Below are 22,492 nucleotides of genomic sequence, written 5' to 3'. Positions count from 1 at the left end.
TTCATAAACCCTTCCCCTTCCCTTTTATTTATTTATTTATTTTTTTTAATCAGAAAACAGGTTTCATTAAAGCAAAACCATATTTTTAAATGTAGTGTTGTAACATCAGTCACCTGCTCAAACTGGATATTGTTCTTGAGGAAGAGCTATTCCAAAATAGTTCATTACAGCTACATTTGGACCAAGTATGTCTTGTAAATGTTCTAAATATTTCAGGCAATTTTGTGTTTGTGAGATTCCCTTTTTTGAGTATTACAATTTCTTTGTAGTTTCATGAGTTACCTTATCCGGCTATGTTTTAATCTGCAAGGATTTGTTTTTAGCTGTATTGGTGTTACCTGGGTCACATCATACTTCACTCTCTCCACTGATAGCTATTCCTGTGTCAAACTCTTCTGTGTATGGACACGTTGATGCACAAAATAATATTAACTAAAAAAAAGTTGATTGATATAAAATAAAAAATTAATTCCCAATATCAAAATTCCTCTAAATACATGTCCTGTTGTTTCCCCAGACTGCATTTATTTTGTCTGCTTTGATCTTCCTCGTAAAACTAGATATGAAAAAGAAAAGGTCATTTTTACCTAGACGAGGTTCAGAGTGGATATTAGGAAAAAATTCTTTACTGAAAGAGTGGTCAGGCATTGCAACATGCTGCCCAGGGAGGTGTTGAAAAAAATGTGTGGACATAGCACTTCAGGGCATGGTTTAGTTGGCATAGTGGTGTTGGGTTGATGGTTGAAATTAAACATCTTAGAGGTCTTTTCCAATCTCAATGATTCTATGATACAGAAGCTTCTGGAGGTCTGACTGGAATAACACTAATGTTCTTCTAGAAGAATTTTTATGTACAAGCTACAGCCCTAGATTCACTTTTTTTCTTTCATCTTTGTACCTTCCTATTCTTATGGAGCATGAGTCTTCTAAATCTGCACATGAAGCAAATGGTGCATTCAGTTTAACAATTGACATCTCTAGCATCTTCACATGTACAATTAAACTGTGACAAGGGAAACAATGCAAACATGCAGGAATTCAATTTCTGTTGCAGCCTGCTGCTATGAAAAACAGATACAACTGAAGAAGTGAAGGGACTTTGATTTGTGGCTTCTCTGTGTTTGTATAAGATGAGTTTTCAAATTTTCACTGTTGTGCAGCCTGGTCTTTCTGAAATGTAGGCCCATCCAGTGCAACGTGTCTCCTGCCTGCTCTATCCACAGCAGCCACGAGTCAGTCTGTCAGTTCTCACTGGAGGAAGGTGGCTGTTTGACTCCAGCTGTACAGACCCATACTCCTAGTGTGATGCTGCTATTAATTAAGGACAGCATGCAAGAGATCAAAGATATGTCTTGCCCCCCACACTCCCCCCCCCCCCCCCCCCCCCTTTTTTTTTTTTTTTCTTCTCATATCACAGGTCTGTTCCTTATTTTGAAGTTACATTGCTCTCTGCTCAACCTTCACTGGAAACCTCACCTGGTTGCTTGGTGGTGTTTCAGCTGGTTCTGGATTGTCATTTTTACTTGGCAACTTCAGAGTCTTGTTTCCCAATGGCCTGCCAGCTAAATTGGTGTGTTACAGATGAATGCACAGCTCACAGATGGTGTTTGAGTGTTTAGTGGCTCTCAGAAATAGATGTGTATTTGGTCAGGAGGAAGATTACATTTTTCCTCCAGACAGAGCAAATGTCCTTGGGGATGTTTTCTGTGTCAAGGTAGAAACCATTCCACACACCAGGTACAGGAGACTCTCTTAACTTTAGCAGGAGTGCTACCTATATACACCTAAAGATATATATAGAAATACATACATATATATATATATGCATTTATTTTTCTCCCACGTAGGGTTTGCTGCTACTATTAACATAAATACAAAGTTTTATACCTTTATTCTCCTTAATTTCTATTAATGTTTTAGGCCTAGTATGTTTACTCCTTTAGTTTTCATTTAATTTTTAACTGAAGTGAACTTGAAGGTATATTTATTACTCTCCTTGCCTATGAGGTTCATCTCCAGGTCTTAAACTCTTTGTTTTATTGCTTATGCACAAGGGTGAGCAGTTGTGCTTACTTACTATAGAACAGCTTTACAGATAGTGCTTGTCCCTGTGAGATCTATACCTCTGCTGACACCTCTCATCCTCCTGTACATAAGTTGTGTCTTTTTCTTATTCATTCACTGTTGTCTTATTTAAAGCAGGCAGAGAGCGAGAAGTAGGGGAGGAGATACATGTTTTCTTTTGTTGCTTGACTGGCCTAGTCATGTAATGAGGATGAATAACAGAGACTGTCCATTGCCTTTTGTTCCTCTCTAGGATGAAATATAAACCAGAGCTTCTTAAATGTTCTGAAAGCTGCATTTGAGTTTCCTCGTTTCATGTTTGTTCCCATTCAGAGCTGGGATCAGACAGACTGGAATATTTTAACAAAGTCTGTTCTTGTAAGATTTCCAAACTGTTTTGCCAAGCCAATAGGCTCATGAAAATGCAGTTAAGCATGAAATGGCCGGAGTTTTAGTTGCCTACCTAAGCTGCAGGCATGACAATAATAACTGGGGGTTTTTGTAATATTTGCTTTGTCACTGTCAGATGCTGCTCAAAGCTGAAATGTAAAGAGCTCTGCCAGATCTCTATATGGAACCACACTGTCCTCCAACACTACTGCCACTCATGTTAAATTTTCTGATTCTTCCTTCCTCCTATGCTTCCTTCCTTAGCTTTGTAAGAAACCTCTTTTTGTGAATGTCTTAATGAATTCCTTAAAAAAATTATTAGTTATCTAAGGCAGGAGATAGGCTTCTCTGCCAGCCTTACACCTTTGGGTAAAGGGACTGATGAGGACAGGAATCCACTGTTGTGTGCCAATTTTCTGTTGTCATAAACTCTTTTATAGTGAAAGCTGAGTGCTCACTATTTTAAGGCTAGCACAGATGTAACCAGACCAATATGAAGCTGTCAGCACTTTCTTTCCTTGCTCTTTAATGGAAACATCTTGCCCCACTGACCCACAGCATCCATCCCCCAGTATGAAAGAACACAGAGGTCCTTCCAAGGCAAAAGTTGTGCCCCCATGTATCCCCATGACCTTCTTGGCATTGAGTGGGTTGTGGGAAAAGTTCAGCTGATGTGTTTGTTCTGGCTCCTGGCTATGCACGTGATGCAGACACACCTGGGCTGTTGCTGATCCAGATCTTGCTGCCTGCTGGCCATCTCCTTGGGAGCTGGCACAGTCTGGACCTTGGAAGGAACCTGGCCTCTATCACCCTCCACACAGGTTGGTGGGGCAGCGTGGGTGTTGCCAGGTGCACTTACATACCTGTGGCATGTTCTTTGCAGCAACCCTAAACAATTATTGCAGTTATTGGCTGACTATTTTTCCTGCTTTTCAAGAATATTTAATCCCTAAGCCTTCCTTCAATGTTTTTGGATTGTGTGTGCTTCTGGCAGTTTCTTTTTCCACCACAGGTGCACCTGAAAAATAAACCCATCATGATTTCCAGCTTTTCTTTGGTACTATGATTTTGGATTTTTCAGCAAGCTGTAGAAAAAATTCTCCTGTGAGCATTTGTATGTTAAGGGATTACCTAATGGCCTCTCAGGTCTTCTGCCACCTATCTCACAGCAGATAGCCCCTGCAGCTGTTATGTGGTGGGTACTTTCTTGCTGCTTGCAAACCAAAAAATATGAAGCATAGGTGTGTCCTGGAAAGAGATGAGGAAAATGACTTGGCAGATGTTCTCCATGCTTATATTAACTTTGCATACAAATAAACAAAAAAGTAATATGTTATTGGGAATCCAGTGGATAGAATAATGGACTGTAGCTCAGCAGAGTTCAGTTCACAGCTCTGCCTTTGGCTTATTGGGAAACGTCATTTGTATTATCACCATATAGTCTGGAATAAAGACAATTTCTTCCTAATGCGGTATGAGATCTATAAAGGAAAAATATTATGCAGAAGGAATAATAATAAAATCCTTCTTATGATAATAAAATGATATGGTTTATATCTATACTTATGTTGTGCACAGTGGAATGAATCAGGTTTCATTCTGCCTCGTGCTTCATCAGTGGTGCTGTTAACTGGTTTCCATTTTAAGGCTGTGTGTAGCAGTGTATTCTTTTTAGGGGTACCATCAGATACAGGTGTGCTTTTCCACTTAAACTGATGGCATTTCATTGTGCAACATTTCCTGCATCTTCTTTGCTGTTGATGAGCTGTAAGGGACTTAAGGACTTAAATATCTACCAGTTATGGTGATGATGGGGAATGGTCTTTTTATTTGTCAAATGAATAAATACGTTGCACAGATTCTTTGGCTGTGAGGACTGTGATCCCCTGAAAGTAGTTTGCATAAACTCATTCTTGTATGCATTTGCTCTTTAAATCTTCTCTGCCTGTATGGGTAACATAAAACATTTATTTTGCCATATTTTGTACAATTTAAATAATAGATACGTTCAGGATTAAACCCTGAATACCTCAGCTCGTATACACCAGTGTAGCTCTGGGGCAAACAGGGTTGCATTGGCTGAGAATCTACCCTACTATCAGTTGTAAGTGTCAGTCCTGCAGTGCATTATACAAATGTTCACCACAGTTTGTTAGCAGCAAAGCTGTCACCCAAGAGTACACACTGCCTTCTATCAGCCATTACTTTTCTGTCATCATCATCAAGCGTAGCTTAAGAGAATCTGTGCATCGTTTCTTTCCTTCTGAACAATTTCCATTGAAGTAATTGACCTGGTTTTATGGTAATTCAGTCTCTGCTGTTTGTTACTGCAGCATTTTGCAAAGAAAAATGCAAAACTAATGCCCTAGAACAGAAACATTCAGCCAAATTACTTACCAGTAATCCAAGGAATCATGGATAAATCCATTGCTCAAGTGACTTCTCATCTGGAGCCTTATATAGTTTTCACCCAAGGGTTGAGATTTGGGGTTTTTGTGGGTGGAGGGTTTGTGTTGGTTTTGAAAGGTAATGCTTATGCTCTCTGCCCTAGAGCAACTTTATATAAATCTCTTCTGAAAACTGTATCTGCCAGCACTGTCACTCCACCCACGAGCTTTCACTAGTAGCACCAGCTAAAAATATTTAAAGGGGCTGTTTCCACTTGTTTGGTGCATTTCATTTCACGTTTCTGCCTCTTTCTTCATTCTTCAAAAAACTCAATAAGAGATATCATTTAAACCCAGTGTTTTGAAGTGACAACAGTAAACAGCCTTATAGCATGATTAATGAACACTCACAAATAGTTTGCTGTATCTCACATGTAAGTCAGGGCCAAATTAATTTGTTTTAAAGTAAATGAAGAGATTCCAGTTATGGGTTGGGACCTTCACTGAGTCACTGGATATGCTGTATTTTCCACCACTTTCTACCACTGGCTTATCATGTTCACATCAAGGTGTTACACAGTCACAGATAAGTTCAAGCTAGCAAAGAAGTGACACTCAGAATCTGGACTCATGACAAGTTAAACAATAAGGAGGAGTTTCATTTCCATTTAAAAGTTGGAAATCAAGGTCAAGGTGTATGATGAAAACCATGAAGTCTTTAAAAAAACAGTTGCTATTCCAAAAATCAGTGCTGTTTGGTTCTACCTAATGGTTATATTTTTCTTGTTTCTTTGACTTCTATGATGATTTCAAGCAAGCTTGGCTTTCTGTGGAATTTCTGGTCTGGTGCTGTTTTTTTCGTAGGTAAGATGCACAGAAGTAAAGATATTGTAGATGTTACCCTGCTGGTTTAAGCAGGATTAGTGCCAGTGGAAGGCTTCTAGGGTTTGCTAATAGTGAATGTGCTCTAAATTTCTCCACTTCTCTTTGGAAGTTTGTTGAGTATATGGTTTCCTGTGTCTGAGAGAGCCAACATCTCAGCAGGGATGACACAACTCACAGGTGGAGACATCAGCTCTCTTTTGATCTCCTGAAAGTGGAAGTAGACTGGGGAGCAATGTAGTGATGAAGGCACAGGTTGAACATTTTCATTGCTTCTGCAGTCTTAGGGGGGGAGTTTGATAACCACAGTTTGTACCGTGTGCTCATGGTGATTGTGCAAGCAGCTTCCATACTGTGAGTTACAGAGCTGGAGTAACTGTATTCATGAAACTACTGTGAAAGTACTGATTGTATTGCCAGATCTTGTCTCTGTAAGGAAGATATTACCTCATTTTCCCAGCCCAGCATTTTGGTCACTGATGTTTCTCAGCATTTCTGGTGCCCCAGGATGCTGTGAATGAAAGAGGACTCAGCATTTTCAGTGCTCTGAGCTGTGTGTCCTCCTTCTCAATCTGTCTGTTGGGTTGGAGGAAGTTTTTATGTTTTGAAACATTTTACAGGTGGTACTCTGAACATTTCACTTTGGTGTTGCTTGTTCAGAGATTCGTTTAGTAAACTGAGCCCAAATAATCTGGTAGCAATGAATCTTAGATGAAATGAGGTGGTGATCTCCATCTAGACTTTTATGGAAAAAACGTGATTACTTTGCTCTCAGTTCAGCAGTGAAGGCTGGCAGAGATCTCTATAGGATGTGGATTTCTGACATGGGTGAGGCTGGGTGGGACATAAGTGTACTGATAGTATTCCTTTTTTTTTTCCCTCCCCCCTTCCCCCCCCCCCACAAAAAAACCCGGTGTCTCGTGCCTTTGTATCCCTAGATGGGAAGAGGAGTACACGGTACGTGTCCAGCTTCAGGACCGGGTGGCTGAGCTGCAGGAGGGGACCTTTTTTTTTCCCCCCCCCCCTCCCCCCCCCCCCAACAACAAACTGGTTGTTCCAGATAAAATAACTGTGTTTAATCTTGCCCTATTAACTCTTCTCAAGGAATGAATACCTTAACAGCAGACTTTGATGGCAATTATTGAAGATGACCAAAAAATTCTTTATGTAAAAAGAAATGTAGTACAATCTAGCTTTAGAGTTCAGAACATCCAGAATGCCCTGGTTAAGGTAGTATAATACCACAGGTAATTATATTTCTTCTTTTACATTTTTCTTTGTCTCTTTCTCACACAAGCCTAGACCATGATTTCATAATATTAATGAAATGTATTGTGATGTTTCTGTAGGCCTCTGTGGGTAAATAATTACAATATGAGGAAGGTGATTCATTATGTGGTGCTAAGTCTGTAGACTAAGACTTTGTGACTGATTAGGATATAAGCAAAGCGGACTGCAGTGTCTCAAAAGTCTTCAAAACTCCTGACAAATCAGCCTATAGTCACTGCAAGGATCATCTGTCTCAGTCCAGCAGATACTTCTGTGAGAAGTTTTGGTGATTTGTACTTGAGCCCTTCTTAGTGACCCAAACACTATTTTTTGTGGTGTGTCCCTGACAACTTCTCCTCTTCTTCTTCTTCAAACAGGTAGTTAAAACTTGCAGCATCTCATGAGAAGAGAGGCTTGCTGAGAGCATGCCTCCCCCTCCACAAGCATCCTGTTCAACATCCAGGGTCAGGAGTAGCATGAAGCAAAAGCTGGTCTCAAAATCCAGACTTATGGCTGGCAAGTTAAGGGTTTTTATTTCTCCTGCTCATTAAAATCTAGATTAAATGCAGAATCCTTTTCAGTTTTTCCATTGATATTTGCAGGTTTCTTTGTGATGGCTGAAGAAATAAACATCCACAGCTATTTAAGGAATTCATATGTGTAGGCAGGAAAATGCTTTAGGAGTATAGAAAACAGTGCAAGTTTTGCTGTTGCTTCTCTTCCAGTCATATGCTACACTTTAAAAAGTCAACATGTGTTCTTTCAGAAAAAGATCTTTGTATTTCTGAATTTTCAGGAACCTTAATCAATACGTTGACGTCATATTTAATCCTAGAATTGTGCGTCTCAGCTGCTTAGTCATTAAAATCAGTGGAAATAAGTATAACAGAAGTTTCAAAAGGTCAAAGATGCTACTGTCTTTTCAGCTTTGAATCAGCTGAGAGACTCCAGTTTCTTGGAAACATAATGCCAAGGCATCTCTGCATCTCATCTCTTCCCCCCCCTTCCCTTTGAAGCAGTACAGTAATTAGCTAAAAGGGCAAATCACACCATAGTCAGTAGCAGAATACTGTACAGTGCAAGTTCCTTTCTACTTTCTTCTTCACTCGAAACTAGTTTAATGAGGGGTTTTAGTCAACACTGAGTACTGAAATATTTGATTGAAGTTCTCTTACCCAAACGCCAAAAAGCTGTTCACATTTTTCAAAAAAATGAATACTTTTTTTTTTTTCCTGTACAAATATGACAAGTTCTTTTACCATTTTCTCAGGAGGAAAATAAGTGATAAAGTGCTCCCCAGGGAGAAATTTGTGAGAAAATTAAAGCAAAAATGTAAGCAAAATACTTTTTAAAACTCAGTTTTAAATGTGATTTGTTGTTTTCTTTATAAAAATAGCAGCATGACTTCTGGGTGGAAGCCACCAACCACCTAGTCTGCAATGGAAAAAAAACCTGTTCCTTGTTTTTTCCTGTGTTGGTCAACCAAAAGGTATCATGAGAACCTGTGCCACATTTCTTTCCTGTACAACAGGACTCCACAGTGTTTTGGTGGACTGGTATTTCTTGTGTTTTTCCAAGTGACTCTGTTTTATTTCTATATATTTCCAGCTGCTGTCCTGCTGCCGAAGTGAAACTGCCCAGGCGGATTGTTGAGCGTTTCTATTTTGTTGTGTACTCAGCTTTCTCAGAGCTGGGAGCCACACGCTGGCATTCCCTGGACTTCTGGCTGCTTGCCCTGCTGGTGGTTTTGCTTTGGTTTGTGAGACTTTACCTGCACTATTTGAGCCAGTGGCTCTTCCTTAACACCATCTCAATTCCTGTTACAAAGTAAGTTCTGTTGTTGGAATATTTCTACAAATAACCTGATTCAAAGCAGTTCCTTCACACTACGAAGAGACCTGATGACTAACACTTATGCTAAGAGTTTTGTATGCAAATCCTGATAGGAACTTCTTCAGAAACGAGGAGAACAAGGACCATGTCCAGACTCCAGATGATCTGATATGTAAATGCGACCCTAACAGAAATGTGAAGATGTTAATAATGTAAATTTTCCACCCAGAGCAAGATGTGTTCTTTTGTGCATCTTGTGTTATGCCTACCTCTCTCCCATCTGAGATACACAGCAGGTTAAGTATTTTCCACAGGAATCATTTATCACTTTGGATGGGGTATTTCAAAATGCCTAGAAAGTGCACAAAACTGAAGAAGTATTTAAATCATATTTGATGTTACTAAAGTGATCTATGAGTAAAATACTGTGAAGAATTTAACTTTGATATATCAATTTTACTGTGAGGACCACAATGGGTTGACATATTTTAACTGTATGATACATTGACTTTAGCTCACGAATCAGGCTCTCCTGAGAGCTCCAGGAAAATTATTGCTTGTCATTACTTGACACGAAAAAAAGAAAAAGAAACAGATGAGCAAGTCCACAAGGTGATATATGCCTCATTCCCCATATGTTGCTGTGGGGTAGACAATGGGTTTATAGAAGAAAAAAGATCAGTCATACCTAACAGAAACTTTTTGTTCTTTTTTTTTTTTTTCCCTTCAAAGCATCATGCAAACCTGAATCAGTCAGTAGGAGCCAGTTACATGTAACTCCATGACCTGTGTCTGTTGTGGTTCTGGGATTATTGGCTACAATTTGAATAGGGTGTGAAAATTGAGCATGGGGTCTGGGCAGCACCAGGAATTGTTAAGGTAGCCTTCTAGATCTTAATGCAAAGCCAGCCATCTCTTGCTTCTGGCCTCGTGAGGCCAGGCATGTTCAACCAGCTGGCATTAAAACTTCTGAGAGGCCAAGCATCAAGCGTCTGAAACACAACAGAAGGAAGGAACATGTGAGAGAGAGGTGGCCGTGTTCAAAGCCACTAATCACAGCTGCCCCAGCCAGTCAGCTAGATGAAGGATACTGTTCTCAAGCCAAGATGCCCTAGATGAGCATCTCAATCTGTAGCTGTGTGCCAGCAGAACAAGAGACTGGGCTGAGCGTTCTCTACTCCTGCCAAATACAGTGGTAGCACTCATGAGTTGGAACCAAAGTGAAAAATTGAATGACTTAACCTTTGCTTGATATTTTTTGCCTTAATTTTCAGCACCTGTATGTAGCTCACAGTAGTGTGCAGCTCCTGTCTCATAAAGCGCCAGCAAATTTACTTTTTCAAATTTTCAAATCCCACCATCCCATGTTGGCAAGAGGGACATTTTCAGTCATTTTAGGCATGCTAAAAACTGCTTTCCGTGACACATCGCCTGTTGTGTGCAGTGTCCAGAGATGCTGCAAGTATGGAGAGAGGGGTGAGCTCCCAGGGCCTGTGCTCACACTGGTGTTACTGGGAGCAACTGTATCTTCCTCCAGTGCAGCCTGCACAGTCCCAAGGGCCTGGACATGCATCCACTGAACTGAGAGTCAGAGTGGATGAAATGATGTGGAGACAGTAGGAGGAGAAACATTTTATTTCTTTTAGTAGTTTCATACAGTTTTTGGTCAGCAGATTGTGACCATGACAGGGGTGCAGCTGTACAATGCAACATGCTGTATGCATTATTCTATGTTTTTTGGTTTTTTAAAATGGTTTGCCCAGGAACACAAACTCTCTCCTTTTGCTTTCTTACAGATTCCAGCTTTTCCCTCACACTGTCGAGCTGTGCTACCAGAACTCCTTGCTGAAGACCAGTGAAGAGTTGGTCATGGTTGTGGTGGGACCCCTAACCTTGAACGCAGTGCTGCTTCTTATGGTCCTGATCAGATGGGGCTGTCAACAGCTGTTTGACTCATTCCCTTCCTTCTTGTCAAAGTTTATCATAGCTCTGGGACTCTGGACAGTGCTAGACCCCTTGGCAGTGTTTGTAGTGGATTCAGTCCTGGGGGTAAGTCACTTAAAATAACTTGCACATGAGACCTTGACGTAGAAGTTTGTTTTATTCAGTGAATCACTGAAAGACATGAAATTCCACCCCTGGCAATGGAACATGAAAGTTAAAAAGAAATTAAATAATAATGTTATATATTACCTTTTTTATTAACAAATTCCCATCTAATGAAGTAATTGTGTTTCTGCATAAAATTAAGAGCACTGTATAAGCCATATAGGGAGATAAGGAAGTAAATCCAGCACTGGAATGATTGTATCTGCTTTGAAAAAGATTACTGCAATTTTGGATGCTAATGGAGATGGGTTAATGAGCAGTCCTGATGAGTAGCACTTCAGACTTTTTGAAGAGCTGAAAAAATAGCAAAACCAAAAGGAGGGGTTATTGTGCACTCTTCTGACATGCAGCCTAGTTATTGTAACTTGCTGGCACACCTAAAAAGGCTGGTGAGATTGAAAAACAGACATCTTTCAGGGAAGAGCTTCATCACATATAAAATCATGTGAGCAAAGCTTCTGACTTTATTTGTGTCCTGTGTAACCCATTTGTACTTTGATGGCCAGGGGCCTTTATTTCATATGAGGTAATGCCCAGTCTCCCAGAACAGGCGTTTCAGATTTGGCGCTCACTGTGCAGGTGATGCAGGGTCCTTCTGATGGGCACCGGGTGCTGTGAGCTTTTCTAGGGGCAAGGAACTGCTGTCTGGCACTTGTCTGCTTTTCAAAGACATCTTTGTTTCTGTTGCTCACTTCAGATGAAGCAGTAATCCACAGTCCTTGCTGTGAATCAGGTTTTCTGAAGATGCAGGTCTCTCTATTCCTCATCCGCTAACCCGCACTTTGCTTTTTAAGTCTTGTTAAAATATGGTTTCCCATTGTTTACATGTAGTGTTTTTTGAAAATTAAAATTCAGCTGATAAAGAAATTTAATCAGAGCTCCCTTGGGAGGTAATTGCAGTATTTTAAGTATGTGGCAACATACTAATTTTCACTTGGACAATCTGCCTTTCTTTTTTTTTTTTTTTTTCCTTCGATTTCATGATGTAAACCATGTGCAGAATTGAATTTTAATTGTAATTATTCTGATGAAGATTTTATTCTTCTTAGGAGAAAAAGAAGTATTTTTGCAATATCCAGGCTAGATATATTTAAATATTTTAAAGGTACCCTCCCCAAGTTCTGATGTATTCATGAAAACTGAAGGAAAGGCTGAGGTTTACCTTGTCTTTCCCACGCTTGCTTTGAGAGAATTATTGCCACTGACTTCAGTGGGATTGTGTTCCATTCTAGTCAGACTGGATTCACTGTCAGTTTCAAACAGAGCTTCATATAGAGTCAGAGGGAAATGTGAGATATCGATAAATTAACCAAGTTTTTCTTTACAGCATAAATAAAAGGGCACCTCTGTACTTCATACTGAAAATTTGGCAGAGATTCTCTTTGATAGAAATTAATTTGTTCAAATATTACAGAATATGTTGTGCATATCCTTTCTAAAATGAAACTATATTTCTTACATCTGTTTTTGCTATTGCATTTGTAATTTTATTCTGGTAGCATTCTTTCAATAGCTATTTGAGATTTACTTGTCAATCTATTTCAGATCAAACATTTTTTAAATGTTTTGAGATATTGTAGTGCTAGAATGTATTTTAGTACCCTAAATTGCCTTTAATACTTACAAAAGACGACTGCCCCTGGAGACAAAAGTTCTTCTATTTAGTAACTGTTTTTTTTTTATTGTTAGGGAAATAATAAAGAGCTAGTTCAAGATACTGTGTAAAATATGATGTCCTAGGTTTCCTTGTAGAAGGTAGTTCTACAAGGGGGTGAGAAACTCCTATGATTCTGGAGAATGTGGTTCTAGTTGCACCAGCCGCTTTGTCTCTTTGTTGTTTATAAATGTGGAGAGTAAAACCTCTTTAACCACACACATACATGTCACCAGAAAAAAACACTACAAATTGCAAAGTGCTCATGTGATCATCACTCTATGTTGTGACTAGTACCTGAGCCAGATAATGATGAATGTTATTTAAGTGATTTAAAATTATTGCAACTTTATTGGGAAAGAAGGTCCTCATCAAAGACCACAGAGTAATTGACACAATCTCTTTGATAGAAAGATGTGCTTCACCCATGCCAGTTTTGTCTTGCCAGAAAGAACTGTTTGGATAAGGGAGAAATTTATTCTCATTTGTTCAGACTTTTGCTTCTCTTTAAGGATGTCAGGATGTGATTTCTGTGCAGAGGATTTTCCTTGGCAGACAGTCTCTTCAGTAAGAAAGCAGAGGAGGCAGACAGCTTCTTTGCAAGAAGAGAGGGTAGAACAGGAAGATAGAACAAAACCAGAGGACAATGTTTGGTTTTGTTTTTTGTTTTTTAAAGAAATAGACAGAACTGACCTAGTGACTAGTCTTATACACCATTACCAGTCTTCTGGGACCTTTAATTTCCATTACAGAAATGTGGCAGTAGTGCAAATGGTGGAGAGAGAAAAGAAATACACTCCAGAGTCTCAGTTCTCATACAGCTCATCACTGGATTGTGATTGTCTTTCCTTTACAATGTATGTCATGTGAAGGTAGCCAAAACTGGGGAGAAACCTTTGAATCTTCCTAAGGATTGTTCCAGGCAAGTTGTTCTAGAAAGTGTGGGATTCTTGAAGCTTAGAGGTCACAGACTCCCTCTCTGAAAGATACATACTGTTTTTTTTAGGTATGTAGTTTCACATCCCTACAAAATATGTTAGTGTGATTGAATATAGCTATGGCTGTCACTGTCACTTTAAAACGAAAAGAAGTGAAAACAAGAATTTATTTGGCTCTAAGTGGTAGAAGACCTCTGATTTGTAGCTGAATTCTTCTAAATTGATCCAGCAGAGGGCAATAATATGTCAATACAGTAGCTAGTTCTTAAGAACTACATATGGAAAAAAAAAAAAAAAGAAAGAGGAAAATAATAGGGGTTTGGAAAATATTTTTCCAAGTTTTTCTTGAAGTACAATGAAACAGAGAGTGCTACAAAGCTTTCAGGATTTTTTGTGATTTTTTGCAAAAGTACACAAACCACCTTATTCCCAGTTAAATTATTAATTTCATTCTATGAATATTCTATGAATTCCTTAGCAGTATTTGGTATGTTAAAGATTTGTTTCATCTTCAGTAGAATGAAAACAATTATACATGTTTGTTTAAAAAGCAGTTGAACATAAATAATAGCATAACTAAGCGGGGTATATGAAAGTCATGTACCTTTGGAGAAGCTATTAATGATACAACTTATGGTTGCTGCTTTATACTGTTAATTCCACCACAGCTATGGAAGTCCAGTACAGTCAGGTTATTGGTCTCCTTGTGTCTCTATTTCTTCTCAGGAAAGAAAGAAATTAAATGAGAGGTATATCATAACATAATGCTGATGCTTGTTGGTTCTTCAGCGTTACAGACTGTCCTTGTGGCTTCCCAGACTGGACTAACTGGACACTAGGAATGGGGTGGAGGGGAATATCTGATTTTCTGACTTAAAAGTTTGCAGACAGACTTGATAATGTGTGTACATAAATTAAAATAGTGCTTCATGAGGAGGAACTTGTCTCTTTGCACTGAGAAAAGGTCAACTTCTTTGGGCGAAACTTAACAGAACCCTGCTGGTGTTCCCTGTTGATCTATTTGTAGTTACTGTCTTCATTTTTCTCACCTCATTGGTTCTCTGTGGAATCTGCTGCCTTCTCAGACTGCTGCTGCTGTATGCAAGACAAGTAGAAAAGTTATGCTAGGTGTCAGCTAGGAATACACAGAGACACCCTGACACTTTCACCTTACATTTCAGATAACATGATGGTTACTTTTGTCTTCCAGTGGTGGCACTGAACACTGACTCAATTTGATGTTGGGAATTGACATGTATAAACCCTCCAAAGTGCATTTGTTCAAAATGATGCGTGGGTAACTGGCGAAGTCTGGTGGCAACTAGCACTTTCCTTGTGGCAAGGACAAACAATTTTGAAACTGGACAGTGTGTAATTATGCAGTGGCACAAGTGTTTTCTGCTCATTCAGAACTCCTAACAAGATCAGCACATATCTTTCAATATTAATCCACTCTGGTAGTTTGAAATTAGGCAAATTTCAGCTTCCTTACCCTTTCACTTTTCCTGAAATATGTTAATGAAGCTCACATTGCATACTTTCACTGTCACATGAGTTTCGTTCAATAAGTCACTGTAACTGTACTAAAAGAAAAGGCTTCATTATACATCTCATGGTTAATTTCAAATTTTGTGTAGCAGACTCCTAAATTCCAATCTGAGTTCCCCTCAAATTACAGTTAAACCCTTCATATAAAGAAATTCAGGTTCTTTTGTGCCTATAGGTAAATAATCTAATCATGTTTGGTGTTTTCTTATGTTTCCCATGACAGCGACTTGGCTACAGTGTGGAGAAACCCATTGCTGATGCTGCAAAGCTCTACTGGGTCTTTCTAAGAGCAGAGAACTCAGGGATTCCTGGTGCCTTAATCACTGTGATACTTTATACAATCCTGTTCATGATCTCATCAACAGTGTTGTACCTGTACCTTTTAAGGTATGTCTCTTTATCCCGTTCTTCCTGTAGGACTTCATGCTCAAGTCCCTTTTCCTGTAGGATAAAATAAGATGACACCAGAGAAGACACATCAATGTCATAATCCACATATCTCCAGAATTGGAGACAGTCAAGGGTGGGTGAGCTCCTGCTTAACTTCTAATATTTGGTATTTGGGAGACACTGCAAGTCAGAGAGAGAGACACTCATTTCCTCTACAGGAACACAGTTGATACAATGATTTTTCATAGAGTCTAGATCGTCTCTTCTTTTGGCTTTGGACAGCAGTGTCTGTGTCAGGGGTTTAGGTTCTTAAGTGTGTGTACCTTTTATTTGGATACTTTGGAAGATTCCATCTTTAGTCTTCCAAGCAGGGTTTTTCTGATAAATAGGACAAATTCAGAAAGCTACACATGGTGTGAAGCGTAACATCTCTCTGAGTCTGCAGTGGCCCCCAGAGTCCTACAGACTTTTGATGATACAGTATTTTTTACTTAATGCGACTGAGGCTTTAACCCATTGCATGACATGACTTAATCCAAATAATATTTTCATTACTTTAGTCCATTGTCAATATTCAGTTCATCGTGAACTTTTACCAACTGCTTTTCCTGTCACTTTTCTAGTTGGCGCCATTAACTGTGCAGTCAATAGACACAGGTGTGGGACACTGAAAATGAAAGAGATAGGTGATCTAATATAATGAATTATAAAGTATATTTTCTTTTTTATGACTGACTCATCTATAACGCAGTATGAATTTTGTCCTGGCCCTTGATTCACCCAGTGGTGGATGCTGAGTGGTGGCAAGCACAAAGAAAAAGCCGTACGCAAAGGCAAGATGCCAGCAGGTGTAAGAACAGAGAAGCTCAGCGTACACTCTCCATCTGACAGAATCCTCCCTCAATCTCCTTTCCACAGCTTCTGCTGCAGCAGGCAGAAAAAGATAAATGGCAATCTAAATTTCTGCAAAGTATTTTGAAGCTCCTGTGTTCCTGGAAGCTGTACACAACTCCAATGTACTGGTAGTCTAGTTAATTAGTTTTTGAGATGTTAATGCCTTCTTAATCATTGACTTAATAGCTTTGAATAGCTTCATAAGTTTTAGCTGCAGTCGTTTATTACTCAGGAAAATTAATTTAAATTAAAACATTTGTAAGGCAGGTTTTTATGAGAATATTACCAACATCTTCATTGTCTGGGGAACAGGTGCAAGATCATCAAAGGTTTCTTTCCTTCTGGATCAATTTTCCTATAATGTTTTCCAATAAAGGGGTGGGGGAAGAACGTTACTAGGGGAAAAAAAAAAAAAGTTGTCTTAGCATGACACATTTTAAAAATGATTCATAGTGAACTACAAAAGCAAAGGGAAGATAACAAAATCTGTTACAGTGCATAAGGTCTTTGAAGTTCTTCACAACAACAACAAAAAAGACATTTTAAATACTAGAGTTTGTGCAGTGTAAAGTTAACTATGAGCTTCTGAAAATGCATGAACTTTCTCTTCCCTGTATGTCCTCAGCCCAACACAGTGGGGACCTTGGACCTGCCTAGAACTCTTGAGCAGCACATTATCAGTCCTCTAATAATAGCATTAAAATATTTTAAAATGTTTTTAAGTAAATCATCTCCGCAATTCATAACATCATTTCCTGAATATTGATACAAGAGCATTTGTTTCCAAGAAAAAATATTATAGCCAAGGCAGTAGTATCCATTTGTCTGAATATTTCTCAGATGTCATATCTCAAAGATATTCAAATGCAGTATTTCTGGACTCAGAAAATATGTATTTTTACACAGGCATCCACTGCATTTTTTTCTTGTAAGGTAAACCAATATAAATTTGAGGGATGTTTTCTGTGTCCTAAAACACCAGTCCACAGGGAAGACTTTGTTGGATGGTGGAGTTAGTGCCGTTGGTTAGGATTACTCAGCAATTTGCCACCTAACAGAAATGTTCAACACAATATGAAAAAGAGATGAGAACAGGGAACCCACCAGACCACCAAAACAAGTAGGTGAAGTGTCTGCTTCTGTCAGAGCTAGAAAGCTTCATGGAAGCACTGATGAATATCCAGGAAAGTAACGAAATCATGGGCAAGGGATAAACAGCACTAGTCATCTATTTGTGTCTTTATAAACCAGCATACTTCAATAAATTTGGCTTGTCCTAAGTGTCTTGGGAGTCTGTAGTACATCTAGCATGGAGAGATATTCTAATTACTTTTTGGAAACATGAAGTGGCACTGTTTGCTATTCCTTCATTTTAATTCCACTAGACATTAGAAACACTCAGGAATTTGTGAAATGTTTTCTGCACTGTGAGAAAATGCAGACCCGTCTCAACTAAAAGCATCTCTTGGAAATAGACTTACTTGCCTGGTACTGAAATATTTATTTGGGAAAAGCTTAAAAAAAATAATCTACATTTTCCAATGTTAACAGCAAAATTACTTTTGTGTTTTTTACAAAATATAGTTTTCTAAAAAAAGATGAGAGGTGCTCATGTGAAGATGTAATAAATTGTTTTAAACCACATTGCCCTTCAATTTTTATTTTCTGTAAATTTTTGAGATGTCAATTTTTTTCATCTGCCTCTGGAGAGCAAATAATTTCAGTGTTTTCTGTTCTTATTGAAGAATAATTCACCTGTAAGTTATTATACTGTGTCTTATACCTCTAGAAAATAGCATCTGAATTTTTTTTTGCTCTTTATTGCATTAGCAATAGAAATTATTACTGTAATGGAGAAGTCATATTAAGGTACAAGAAATAGTGTTTTCTTGGTTTTCTGGCCAAATAAAAGAAATTAAGGCAGGTAGAAGGAGCAGGCTGAGTACTTTGGGGCTAAAAGAACAAAGATGGAAGACAGGCTTCATGATTCTTAATTAATTCAAAGTTAATTATATTGTTTATAACCATGTGCTTAAAATCTTCATATAGAAGATGTTTATGGCAGCAAATAGACAGTAATTTAACTGCATTAAATTTTACTTAATTTGAAATAAGAATGTTACATTAAGTGAGCTTAAAAAATGACAAGGCCTTTTTCTTGCTTAGCAAGGTAAGTGGCAAGTAATTTGAATTGTTGACCTGGAATTTCAAAGATGAACACCATAGAATATTATTGCTTCAAGATGAGCATAAGGCCAGAAAGCCTACCAGCTTGATTGATTGCTATTTTTTCAACTAAGCACAAGGTAATTCTCAGTTATGAGGCAATGTTTGCAAAAAAGATACCTATTGTGTTGAAAGAACATCTATTGTAGATCCAGGAATTAAGAAACAAACTTTTCTTTGAACATATTGTGGAATTTGGAAAATCACTCCATGAAGGATATTAGTTATTTATTAAAAAACTTCTCATCTGTAGTGTGCGTTAAGACACTTATGGATCCTTCTCTGCCTTAGTATTGATTTGCATTTCATCATTCAGAGCTTTTCTTACTATTTCTTTGTAGCCAGTTTGTTTATATTTCCAGGACTGCCTACATCTCAATTAGGCTATTTTCTAGCTGCTCTCCTCTTTTGAGAAGAGAATCCCAAAATGACATCTTGGAAACTACAGCAAGTTTAAGGCAGCAGCTTCAAAAGGAATGTTTCAAAAGAGAAGGGTGGGGCAAAAAGGTACAGAAAGCGCCTTTGTAGCAAAGCAGACGTAAATCCCTAATCTGATGCTGGGCCAGGCTGCTAGATTTCAGTATCAGAATACCTACTCCATCACAGAAATTCTTGGATATAGATCTTGACCCTAAGGTACATATTACCCTTTGAAGAGTAAGCAAAAGCTCCTCCTGAGATCAAGTTGAAAAACTGTCCTTTGGTGCATCTCCTTATTGCTGTTCCACACTAAATCTCAGTTGTGGGGGAAAAAAATATATGAAAAAAATAGTAAGCAGCTTGTTGAGTGTGCTTCTCTGAAATCACTGTGTGCATTGTAGGTTGAGATGTAGAAATATGTAAATGTGAAATTAATTCTGATTTGCTTGAACAGTCCATTGCCCTCCACCTGCACACACCCTGGTTAGCATATACTTGCCAACACAAGACCCAGGAATAAGGATCAGCCATAAGAACTGCACCTCTCTTGTAGTGCTCTAGAGGAGAAGGATAGGAATTATGAGGGTCAAAGGAGTTGTACTTGTGCTCTCTCTCCAGCCTGCCAAGAAATACAGGAGCTGTACAACCCCACAGAAATCTAGGCTTTTTGTTGGTTGCAGTGCCACACAGCAATCCCCACACTTTTCAATGACTACCCATCCAGTCTCTGGGAAGGACAGAAAAGCTGAAATTGGTCCCAAGAAATGACTAAATTGTAATAAAATGTTAGCTTGGAAGAGGGTACAGAAGGAAAGACCTCAGCTCAGTATTCAAGATTAAGATTGCAAATTTTCCCATCTTCATTTTCTGAACCCCTGTTTTTGGAATAAAAAGCAGAATGAGAGAGAGATGAACTTGAAGAGGTTCCATTTGAATTAAACAGCAATGTTTTGAAATTTTAAAGTTCATCTGAGGCTAAAAATGTGACACTAGGCTTTTCCAAAAACCTCACAATATTTCATGGTTTCACCTACCTTAAGAAATACCACACAACAAGCCTTTCTTGTGGTAGAGAATTTTACTGTGTAGTGCTTAATTCAGTTCCCTACCCTGGCACAGAAATGTCATAGGAAAACAAAGCCAACAAACAAAATGAACTTCTTTAAGATCAAGAGAAGTTTAGATTGTATAGACTTCAGGCGTGGAGTTGGAAAAAAAAAAGAGAGTAGTTCCTTTCTATGTGATGTGGTTTGCCCATTACTGAGCCCTGGCACAGCAGGATGTCCACTCATGCCTAAATGAGGTACTCTATAAGTTCTGGAACTAGTTACTCAGCCCAATGCCAAGGACAGACATTGGGCATTTCTAAAGGAAAGGAAGATCAGGATCTTTTGGGGAAGTTGAAATCTTGCAGTTAGTAAAATAAATTGCGGCTGAAGTTGATGTGATTTCATTCAGATACTAAAAAGTCTTCAGAGAGTTGGGAAAGGTTACATGTTGGAGAACTTGTGGGAAATAAAGGAAATTTTCTACTCATGGGCAGACAATATAGTCATGAATGGAAAACTAAGCTTTAGAAGTCTGCAAAAGGATAAAACACCTTTTTCTTTTTTACATTAAGAGTCCCTTCAAAGAAGAGCCAAATGTGTCATTTATACCCTTAGGTTACATAACGAAGGTTGGCTGTTGGATGTATTTCAACGCATTCATGGTGAGGAAGGCACATTCTTTGTTCCACTGGACTTAGAGATTTCCAGTCAGGAGCTGAGCTACATAATGAAGAGGGCTGAGCAGTGGAGAGGAATCAATGGTGAAAGACGGATGGTGAGTGGCAAAGGGTCTCCAAAAGGAGTCTGTGACACACTGGTCCAAATTTATGCTTTTTTTGTTTCTCAGTATTACCTAAAAGGACCTAGATACACAAGAAAAGTATTCCTAGTGTGCTTCTTTCAATGAAGAAACAAGAAGCATGTTTGGGAGAATTTTTGAGGTTTTGTGTGCATTGCCTGAACGTCTCGAGGGGTTACAATCTGCTTAGTATCCAAAGGCTTAGCAGCATCACTGATGTAAAAAATTATCTGTGCCATCTGGTGATTCTTGACTGGGTTGTAGAGACTTGCTACTTCTTTCAATGTCAGTACTATCCCAGATAATTTCTCAGCTAACTCAGCAAACTGATGAGCTTCATGGACAAGTCAAATTTGCTCCCTGCGTGGGCATGGATGGAGCTGCCCAGAGCAGAGAGGGTGAGTTGGGTGAGTCAGATGTGGTAGCCATACTCTCCTTGCTGGCCCTTTCCTTCCAGGAGTTGTCTGAGTTAGAAACGTGCAGGGGGTAGTATGAGAGGATTGAAGCTGGACTGCTCTACTTCAGTTATCAGAATAATTCCTCTTTCTTTTCCATTAAGTAACTGGTCTCTAGTACCATATACAGACTTAAAGCTGTGATGTAGAGGAGAGATATCTGTGTTTGCAAGGTGTCCAGTGCTGAGGATGCAAACCCCAAATGAGGCTTCTGGTCATAATTTCTTTTGGAGAATTAAAAATAACAGAAATAACATGGTTAATAGTCTGTGAGGGACACCGTCTTCCTTCTGTGAGGGATTTTTTTTCATTGCTTTCTAGCTTTGCATTATTACTTCCCACAGACCAATCTTATAAAACTTCTCTTGGACAATTATTAAAATACTTATCAACTGGATTTGTACATCTTTGAGTGACTCTCTGCCCAATGGTTTTTCAGAAACTCTTCTGCTTCAATGTAAAAAAGAACAGTTTCCAGATAGGAAGGAAATTTGTCTTCTTAAATATGTATAAATTGTTTTCTAACTCACTGGAATAAGTGATTTCAGATTAGGGTCTGCAGGTTTTTGGAGTCTCTGTAGCTACCTCTGAAAGATCAGCAGTTTATATAAATATATAGCCTCAGTTGTCACTGCTATAAACATCTGGCATGGCTGTAATTATTTTCCACTTCTTTTTAGTGATGACAGTTTGGACCCTGAAAGGAAAAATAAAAATGTGAATGTGCCAATTAAATGAAAAAGCAGATACTCAGTAAGCTTAATTTTTGTGGGAAAATGCAGAACACTGTATTGCACTTCAACAGAGGGGAGGGAAAAGCTTTGAATGAGTGAGTGTGCTACCACAACCACCTGCCTCAGGCATTCCCACCTTTTATAGAGCTAGCACTTATCTGCTTTACCCCAGTAAGAAAAAGAACTTCCCCCCCTTGCTTAAAATCATTTTTCCATAAGACAAAGCATAACCACAGAGGATTACTTTCTGTTACCTTTGTTCCAAGGTAAGTAAGGTCAAACAAAGAATATATATAGTGGACCTCATTTTACATGCCAGGACTACAAATGCCATATGGAAAAAGTGTTGGGTAAGGCAACTCTAAACAATTACATTGCTGTTTCAAGGGCTGAATACATTTCTAATTATATTACCAGCATATCGTTTAGACAGGCCTGAATGGGGGGGGGG

General features: G+C 38.7%; 1 protein-coding gene across 1 annotated transcript in view; it reads left to right on the top strand.

Moving 5' to 3' along the window:
* The window catches only part of OFCC1 (orofacial cleft 1 candidate 1), a 178,926-nt gene that overhangs the window by 102,913 nt on the left and 53,521 nt on the right, over positions 1 to 22,492 (top strand). Inside the window, exons 16-19 of the mRNA XM_010000981.1 lie at positions 8,601 to 8,819; positions 10,622 to 10,874; positions 15,298 to 15,461; positions 20,669 to 20,828. Coding sequence (XP_009999283.1) covers positions 8,601 to 8,819; positions 10,622 to 10,874; positions 15,298 to 15,461; positions 20,669 to 20,828 — 796 coding nt within the window. The remainder of the gene's footprint in view (positions 1 to 8,600; positions 8,820 to 10,621; positions 10,875 to 15,297; positions 15,462 to 20,668; positions 20,829 to 22,492) is intronic.

The sequence above is a fragment of the Chaetura pelagica genome, unplaced genomic scaffold, assembly GCF_000747805.2.
Source record: "Chaetura pelagica isolate M959 unplaced genomic scaffold, ChaPel_1.0 scaffold104, whole genome shotgun sequence".
Lineage (NCBI taxonomy): Eukaryota > Metazoa > Chordata > Aves > Apodiformes > Apodidae > Chaetura > Chaetura pelagica.
This window is presented reverse-complemented; position numbering and strand designations above follow the sequence as displayed.